The 9,166-nt window shown below is 35.1% G+C and overlaps 1 protein-coding gene across 1 annotated transcript; it reads right to left on the bottom strand.

Annotated features, from left to right (window-relative positions):
* Positions 1-249: 249 nt before the first annotated feature.
* On the bottom strand, positions 250-8,177 carry LOC118752643 (O-acyltransferase like protein-like). Its single transcript, XM_036487530.1, has 6 exons — positions 7,883-8,177; positions 4,210-5,062; positions 2,844-2,963; positions 1,625-1,870; positions 775-1,333; positions 250-679 (listed from the first exon to the last, which is right to left on the bottom strand). The coding sequence occupies exons 1-6, from the start codon at positions 8,121-8,123 to the stop codon at positions 551-553; spliced, it is 2,148 nt and encodes a 715-aa protein (XP_036343423.1). The 5' UTR covers positions 8,124-8,177; the 3' UTR covers positions 250-550.
* Between the last annotated feature and the right edge of the window lie 989 nt (positions 8,178-9,166).

Raw genomic sequence — 9,166 nt, 5'->3', positions numbered from 1 at the left:
ATTCAAATTTTTCTTTTATTTAATATTTATTATTTTTTTTTTATAAAAGTACAGCTCATCATCTAACAAAAACCGTACAAATTCATAGTTCAAACTTTGTGCAAAAATTATGAAAATTCAGCGAAGTTGCATCTAAATGTTCAACTTTTTCGCTAAAGAATCGTTGAAAAAGAATTGTGTTGATTTTTAATAATGTTTTTTTTTACAGTATCACACACTATCCAAAAAAAAGTCGAATATACTTTGTATGGAAGAAAATGTATAAAAAAAAATTTACAAAATCAAAACAAAATTTTCAGCAACTTCAAACTTGCACTTTATTATACTAAAATTTAATGGGCTAGAAAACTGCATACTCAAAAAATTCTGAAAAATTAAAATAAAAAGTTAAAAAATTAGATGCAACTTCTCAGAATATTTATAATTTTTGCACAAAGTTTGAACTATGAATTTATATGGTTTTTGTTAGATAATAAGGAAATAAATATGCAGATACTTCGCTACGTTAAAACTTAAACTAATATTCACAGCCGCAACTTTTAACACCCTTTTAGATAAGCTTCTCTTTGGCGCGCTGCAGCATCAGTCTTGATATATTCTTGTAGGGCACCTCGAAGAACAGGGTGAAAATTGTGCAGAAAAAGTAAAGAACAGCACAATAGCCAATATAATCACTTAACTGAAAATTAAGAAAAAAATAAAACGAAGGAAAAAAAATTGGAAAAAAATTTAGAGACAAAACAGAAAAAACAAATATTTTAATCATCAACTCACGAATCTTAGCGGCGTCATGTTGATACTCGCATTGCCAAATCCTGTCACTAATGAAATATTCATTGGATTCATCAGAAACAAAGCATAGGTGATCTGATTGAATTTTTTGAAAATTGGATTTTCCAAAACGCCAAAGAACCACTTTACGCTACCTGCCGCGTTGGCAAATATCAAACAACAGACACTCGCTGAAAACAGCAAACGTTGCAGCACCAACAACACAACGTAGTATAAAATCGAATACCCAGTAGCGATTGTTGTATAATTGCAAGTGAAGAATACGATAATCGCCAAATAACCGAGAAACTCTTGCAACGATTGATTCTGAAAGAAACCCGCATAAAGTTGATGCTTTTGATTTTGTACGAAAAACCAGCCAGCTACACCGCCAATTATGTAAGCGAAAACGCGTGACAGCGGATGCATGTAGAGCTCGGTGAAAACGGACGAGGTGCTTTCCCAGGAGTACTGGAAATTCATGGTCAGGCCGATGTAGAAGGTGTATGCCAAATTGGCTGCTAAAATGGAGAGCGTAAGCGCTTTTGCCACTTTCGGATGCCTGGAGAGAGGGAGGAGAGACGGAAAGTTGTTTAATGCGTGATATTTTCATATAAATATATACACATATGCACATTAGGGTGGTCCTTAAAATACGTACAAAACAAAGACATCCACGAAAATTTCGAAATTTTAAACTAATTGTTGGCGGTCGCGACCAAGGTTTTTTAATGTAAAAAGCCTAAAAAATCTTGAATGGAAATGTTGTACATAGAATACAATAAAAGCGTGTACCATATTGTTCATATTTTTAAGGACCACTCTAATGTGCATATGTATGCAGCCTACATACTTCACATAAACGAAGAGTAAAATTGTGCTAATTATGAAAAATTGCATATCACATGCCGAAGACCAGGACCAAAACATGCACATATCCTCGTGATTGAAGAGATTTTGTATAAAGAGAGCATTGCGCCACCAATACAATTCACATTTCTCATATACGCGATGACTAAAATGGAAAACTGATAGATCGTCCATCATACGAGATCCAGCATCGCTCATGCAGATGGCAATTAAATAGAGTGGGCCCAATCTATGTGCAGTGCGAAAGAGAAAGATAAGAAGAAGAGTTATTACGTGTATTGTATCATTACATCCTAAAATTTTACACAGCTACTTATGGTAACACTACCGTATTTATGGTACAAAAGGGCAGGTTTTGCCTAGTAAAACATAGCCTTTACAAAAGCTGAGAGGATTTTAGCTTGGGCCAGCCCGGATTCAGTATATACGTTTGGTTATATAAGTTTAGCGTCATCCTTAAAAAACCGAATAAATTAAATATATGATACCGCATTTGAACTTCGAAATATCTGTCAAAGTTTCAAGAGGTTGATTATTGCCATACGGATATGGAGATAATAGTTGATGCTACGTAGATAAATATATCTATGTAACTGGCTCACTATTCTTCAATGAAACTGCAGGAAATAAAATATGCGTATACACATTTAGGCTATATTTTGACTAAGAAGGAAGGAAAGTTAGCCTGAGCAAAAATCATCAGCTTTGTTGGGCCGCAGCACAAAAAGTGTAGAGAATTGCGGAAAACAGTTGGCGATTTAGCCAAAGATGAGGGTCTTCTAGAGGGCCCACTAACGATGTACGTTTCAATTCCTCTACCGACATCAAACGTTCACACAATCTGCTCAGGTATGGTCAGGAAGATGGGGTATGGAAACATACGAAGGGCCTCAGGTTTGTAAATACTATGTGGAGAATATGATATAGAAAACTTACCTATTATTTGAAAACAATAGGAACTGCAGGCTCAAGAATCATGGAATCATGCTAACGGCAATCGACAAAGTCCTAAAGAGTCCACTTACATTTCGCTAAAGGGGCAGCAATGTTCTTTAACATTTCCTTAGTATTTTAAGCAACGACTTATTGTGTATCTGGCAATGCTACGGTCTTTTGGTCCTACGAGGCTACGAGGCCTTTACGTGCCACTTAGCATATCCCAACCTAGCCATAAGGTAGTACAATATTTTTCCGGCACTTACCTAATCAAGCGATGAAGTAAATACATGAGTATTAGCATCACATTCTTCCATAAGCCAGATTTGCGTATTATATCAATTGTGATGGGATTCCGGAAGAAATGATATGTTTGTAAGAAGCCACTGAAAATAAAACTTAAAAAATTAGGTATACGAGTAACAGAAATATATAGTAAAAAAATTAGACGGAGCTACACAAAGAAATGGTTTCATGTACTTTTTATGTTATGTAGTAAAGGTGGTTGAAGTATTCAAAAAAATTATTTTGGCATTAACAGAGTTTCTAATACATCCCCACACTCTTAAATTATGATAAAAAAACTGAAAATCGGGATGTCCGGTCAAAACACCCATCAACAACATTCGAACAACACTTTCGGGAATATTTCCAAGAAAATAAAATTAAAACAAAAGTCTACGGAAAGTTCTGGCAAAGAATAAAACAGGAACAAAAGTCTAAAGAACTTACTTGCAGAGAACTTTCTTAGCGTGAGCAAAATTTTTCTCATAACGTTTCCGTAGTTGAAAATGTGTCGATACTAAAATTTATCAAAAAAGAGTGGAAAGATAAATTAGAAAATTAATAAGGCGCAACTCTCCTTTAACAGACCACAGTCTTTCGAAAGCAAAGAGTCTTACGTTAGAAAATTTTCAATTGCGGCAACTACCTTGAGAGCTCTTTACTGCCTTTCGAAAGACTAATTGAAAGATCAGCTGATGAGGAGGTCTAAGCGTTATGCTGTTCGAATTTTAGCAATAAGTTTTTTTTTTAATTTAATTAATTAAAAACTATATATTTTTTTCTTTTTGAAACCAACAAAAAAAAGGAAACTAAATAAAAAATAATAAAAAATATTAAAATAAAAACTAAGCAAAAATAAATTCAAATATTTTTTAAGATGAGATAAAATTAAAAAAAATATATTATATATTCTCCTTTTATACCAAAACCTAAAGATTAAATTAGAAGAAAGAAAGAATGGAATCAAAAAAGAAGAAAGTAGTTTAAAAATTAAAAAAAAAATAAAAATTTGAATTTTAAAACAAAATCTTAATATTAAAATTAATAATAAAATAAAATCCAAATATTAAATGAAATATATTTTTTATTTATATTTGGCCGTTAATCAAAAAAAAATCGACAGAATTAAATGAAATAGAAAGAATTTTTCTTTTTAAAATTATAAAATCTAAAAATTAAAAGAAAATGAAATTAACAAAAGAAAAATAAATTAAATTTGAAAACAATAAAAAAAAATAAGTTTCTAAAATTTCAACGAAATTAAAAATATCCTTATTTTATAAGCAAAAAATCGAATAATTTAAAAAAGAGCTCCTTCAATCTTTTATCCCTTTCTTTGGAACTCACCTTATTGTAAAGAACAAATCCACAAAGACCTCGAAATTTCCCAAATTACTGATGAATTTGAAGTGTTCCGACTTATTGCTCGTCGCCAAATAGGTAACGCATAGTTGATGAAATAAAATCACACCCATCGCACCATAGAAACGCAAGCCATTCACTCCCGGAAACGCATCGTTGCCGCTCACTACACCAGCCGCATCCACTGGAAATAGCAATTCCCAATTATTTTTCACATCAAAACAATCCAAATATCCTTTGCCAGCTAATGGTTTTGCACTCGATTCTGGTTTCGTCACCGCTACATCTGCACTATTCGTCTTTCGATCACCGTCAGCCACAACGCCTGCCGTTTCATTATTTCTCTTCATGCGCCGAACCAAAGCCATCGCTGTCAATAGCAAAGTCAAGGACCATGCAACAGAGAAAATTATCCACGAAGGTCGCGCTAAAGAACCCGGACGCATTTTAAGTTCCTTAACGCTGTCGACACGTAACCGCAAATTAAATATATCATTTGCTACAAATATTTCATCCTCTACATAAATGGCCATTAGTTGGGCTATCTCGGAAAGTGTGCATGCGGTTGGCAGGCAAAGACCGATACTGACGCGTGGTTCAAAGTATGGAAAATTTGGATCCATTTGCCAGGTAGAGTTATGCCAGAGATGGACGACGCGAAAGTCGACAGGGAATGGTGCAATGTCTGTGATTAATTTCGAATTCATTTTGTGTGCTATGTGTTTAGATATTTTAAGATTGACTGGCTGCTTAACGGCATTACAAGAGTCCCGGCTGCCCAGCCATAAGCCATTGCCTGTCACAAAGCCAGGCTCTCGGGAACCTGTAGCATCGTACACTGGAGAAGAGAGAGAGAGAGAGAGAGAAAAGCGAAATTACAAATGAAATAGTTCTTATTCCAGCTGATTTATGCTTAATCTAGTAAACAGGCATCATCTACCTTGATTCATTGAAATATGTTTTTAACCAACTTCACAAAAAAAGAGGAGGTTATAAATTCGTCGGATTTTTTTTTATATATGTTGCCGCATAACTTTGCGGGCCACGTTAACCGATTTCTATAATTCATTTTAATGGAAAGGTGGTACCTCAGAGATGGTCCCGCACTAATTTGGTTTAGAGCCAATCATGCTCTGCCTATTATAAAAGAACCTTTCAATCGTTATCGTCAAACTCAACTAACTTTAGATCCAAGAAACGTGCTCTTTCGTGGGATTCGGACCAAAAAGAAAGCGGTGTTAGTGGAGTAGGTTTAAGGAGACATATTGAGAGGTACGTCGTAGTCAAGTGTGGATAGGTAGAATTTTCACCTGCTACAATATTTATTTATGCAGACCATTTTTGTGTCAGATAGACCTTTCCCTACGTCAGGTCGTAATTGGACTGCGATAACAGTCTCTATGTGAATTTCGATAAATGCCTGGCTAAACTGCGTCGCGTCCAGTTATTGCCGTACGTAGTTCTGGATCTCATCCAGAGCACTGAGCACTTTCTTGTGGTTATGTGCGCTGAGAAGGAAAGCAGCTGACCCGAGAATTCTCAGTTTATTCTCTGTGGGAATTGGCATAACATAGACGTGAACTCGCAGCTGGCGCTTAACCTCTTTTTTACCGTGGTAAAAAAACGTTGCCCAGAATTTCATAGGGTAGAAGGTCAATTCCACTGCCGACGCCATTCTGGTAGCTGGCGAAGCCTTGAGGTGTAAAAATTACACAAACGCAGGAAAAGACACCACCGTGTGGGACTTCTACTAGATTTTTCTGGGCTTTGAGTTATAATGATCACGAGGTATTACTGACGACTGACGACCACTCAGTCCTTGTGAAAGAGAAGTGGACTCAATGTCTTTCAGGATGGTGAAATGACAAGCCGTATTGAACGTCTTTGCTCTCGCACAAGGGTGATTAAGAATATGACTCGAAGACGAGGTGTTGTGCACTTTACTCAGGTTTGAAGTGTCTTCCTTATAAAGCATTAAGTATCACTCACGCAAAAGTCCCCACTCGAGACTGACGAGAGTGGTCTGCGTAAGTTTGACGAGTTTGGTGAGGTGCTTTAGTCCCACCGGGTCCAACCTATTCAGCACCAGCATACATATTCCGTCAGGAACGATGGAGCGGGAGGCTTTTGCCATCCTGATAGTACTTCAACATCGCCGCTGGTGAAAATACGAGGCGCACAAGGCCTTGGCAATTCGAGAAGCCTTCTGATCACTCTATTCGCTGAAGAATTCAGTGAGAATTGTCGGCTAAAAATTAAGATATTTTCAGTTGCAGTGACACTATTTCCAAAAATCCAATGGAACCTTGTTTATGGATGTTAAATGCAGATACGATAATTCTTTGTTTTTGTTGTTTTTTAATAGAAAATATTTGGCACGAATTTTTCAAACTTTATTGTTAAGAAAAATTTTGTTTGAGGATATTGTACTATATATGAACTAGATGCGAAAAATAAAAAACTATCGCATTTCGGATTTGCCAAAATCTACCTGCGGCAATTTTTGTTTTCTTTGTTTTTCACAATATCCTCGAATATTGGGTTGGACTCCATTCAAGCCCTACAAACAATCAAACGGTATTTTGCAGGGATTCAAAATCCCTTCCTGCGGCTATTTTTAGTTTTTCACTATTTCGATCCAAAAGGTGGAAAATTCTACATAACCTTATTTTCTGACTTAAATGTAAAAGCACGACCTCTAAACGATTTTTAAAGAATCTATAAAAATAATAATATTTCTCACATAATGGAAGGAAATTCTGGCGTAGGGTCTTGAAATTAAAAAAAAACTGTCGATGGGCACCCTAATGTATATATGTATGTATGTACATATGGGTGGTCTTTAACTGTAGGAAGCAAATTTTTACGTCATATTTCCTAAGCCTCAACCCTTACGTCGATGTTACTATAGTCGAGAATATCACTTATAAACTTTGTTCCCGATTGGAGACGCGCCTTAACCGACTCCAATCGGGACCAAAATATATATGTGATATCCTCGACTTTAGTAGTATTGATTTTGGGTATTAGATGAAAAAAAATAATGATTTTAATTTTTTGAGCCTCTATAGAGGAATCTGAACTTTGCCCCATGTGCGACACCGTCTCCAATCGGGACCAGAATTTATATGTAATATCTTCGACTGTAGTAGCACCGACGTAAGGGTTGAGGCTTAGGACATAAAAATTTGCTTCCTATATTAAAGGACCACCCTAATGTACATACATATATACATTTGGGTGCCCATCGACCACTCACGGGTCCAAGAGTTGCTAATTAGCCCTCAACTGGGAGTTATATGGCAGGCAGGTTAGAAGCGGGAGAATGTTTGTCTGGTTAGTTTACCGATTATTTAATACGAAAAGGGGTTTTTGCATTTCATAAAATTTTGCTTGAAAGATTTTGCATTTCACCGTGGTGGACCTTATTGTGTTGTACATACAAAAAAAAAATATCCAGAAAAATTTTTAAAATTTTGAAAAAAATTTAGGCGTCGCAAATCCAAAAATTTTGCCTTGAAATCTGATAAATTTATATATATTTTTGCAACTTTAAGGACCGCCCTTATGTAATGTTTAAATATTTCACTGTATGCACTTTAAGCTTTTTTCCAAAACAAAAATATTTTTTTTTAACATTTCATTATTTCACACTCACTCTTCATTGCCCATGGTTGTTGTTGCAGTATGGCCTTTTGTATATCCTGCAGTTGTCCATAACAACTTGCACTAACCATATCTGGGCGACTGATTGTTGTCAAGCCAAATAAAATCGACGATCGTTGCATTAACTCGAATTGAGCGCTGTTGGGATCGGCAAGAGCTGGCGTACAAAACGCACAGCAACTTAGCAGTATAGATAATACACCAAGTGGATATATTCTGAGCGGCAGCAACATTTTGAAGCGTATTTGATTTAGTTTTCAGTTACTTTCAATTCACTTGTAACTTTTCACCCAACTGTTCTAAAAAATTTTAGTTCTAAATTTTTTTTAAGAATTGGGCTTAAATTCTATATTGTAGAATCATTTATTGCATATTTCAAAGATTCTTTGCCAAATTTTTTTCTTACACATTTTGCATAGTATTTTTTTCTATGTACATATATAAAATTTCTTAAAACTTTTCACAAATGCACGCACAGTTTACTTAATAAATGTTCATTAAATTTTTATACAACTTTTATTTTACAATTTTAATAATTTTCTAATTCACTACAAATTATTATTCTAAATTTAAATATTTATTCTCCCAACTTTTGCTTCACTTTTGCCTTTGAATTTCAACAGTATATGAAGAAGGATATTCAATATTTCACATTCACTTCACAAAAATACCCGCACTATGTAAATAGTTTGCGGTTTTATTTCACTTTCCGTTTGACGCGTTAGAATTCAAGCTATCATAGCGCCGCACGCAACCCATTGAAAACTGTAAGTAAAATGTCTTTCTTGCTGATATTTATTAAATTAGAATGCAATGAAATCATTGTAATTAACCAGCTTACGCATTACACTTGATCTACTCGTTAAATGATCGCTATTACTTATTAGTAAAATATATACCAACTTCATATGTACATACATACATATGTAATAACAGTAATCTCAGAAGCCGGTATAATTAATTGCTCGATGAAAGTACGCCCGTTCACATTCAAACATAGAATGTTATTGTTCGCAGTATAACTGCTTTGTATCAGAGGGTTGGGGGTTCGATGCCGACTGTTGTGTAGATTTTGCTAACATCAAGATGGCAGTCGAAGCCCAGCTGCAGTTACTAAATTAAAATTAGGTTATGTAACATCTTTAAGGGCGGTTGGGTAAAGGTCACAAAAAACAAAATACTTATGGTGACAATATTTTGGTAGTAAAAATAAAGTACATATTTTCATTATATGTACATTAGACTGCATCACCAAAAAAAGTTGCGGTTTTTCCGC

The sequence above is a fragment of the Rhagoletis pomonella genome, unplaced genomic scaffold (assembly GCF_013731165.1).
Source record: "Rhagoletis pomonella isolate Grant_MI unplaced genomic scaffold, Rhpom_1.0 Rhpom_scaffold_01713, whole genome shotgun sequence".
Taxonomy (NCBI): Eukaryota; Metazoa; Arthropoda; class Insecta; order Diptera; family Tephritidae; genus Rhagoletis; species Rhagoletis pomonella.
The sequence above is the reverse complement of the archived record's forward strand: the minus strand, read 5'-3'. Positions and strand labels throughout refer to the sequence as shown.

Coding starts and splice junctions, on each gene's coding strand:
- LOC118752643 (XM_036487530.1), bottom strand. CDS start 8,123: ATGTTGCTGCCGCTCAGAATATATCCACTTGGTGTATTATCTATACTG. Junction 5,063..7,882: donor ACAACCATGGGCAATGAAGA/GTGAGTGTGAAA, acceptor TCTCTTCTCCAG/TGTACGATGCTACAGGTTCC. Junction 680..774: donor ACATGACGCCGCTAAGATTC/GTGAGTTGATGA, acceptor CTTAATTTTCAG/TTAAGTGATTATATTGGCTA.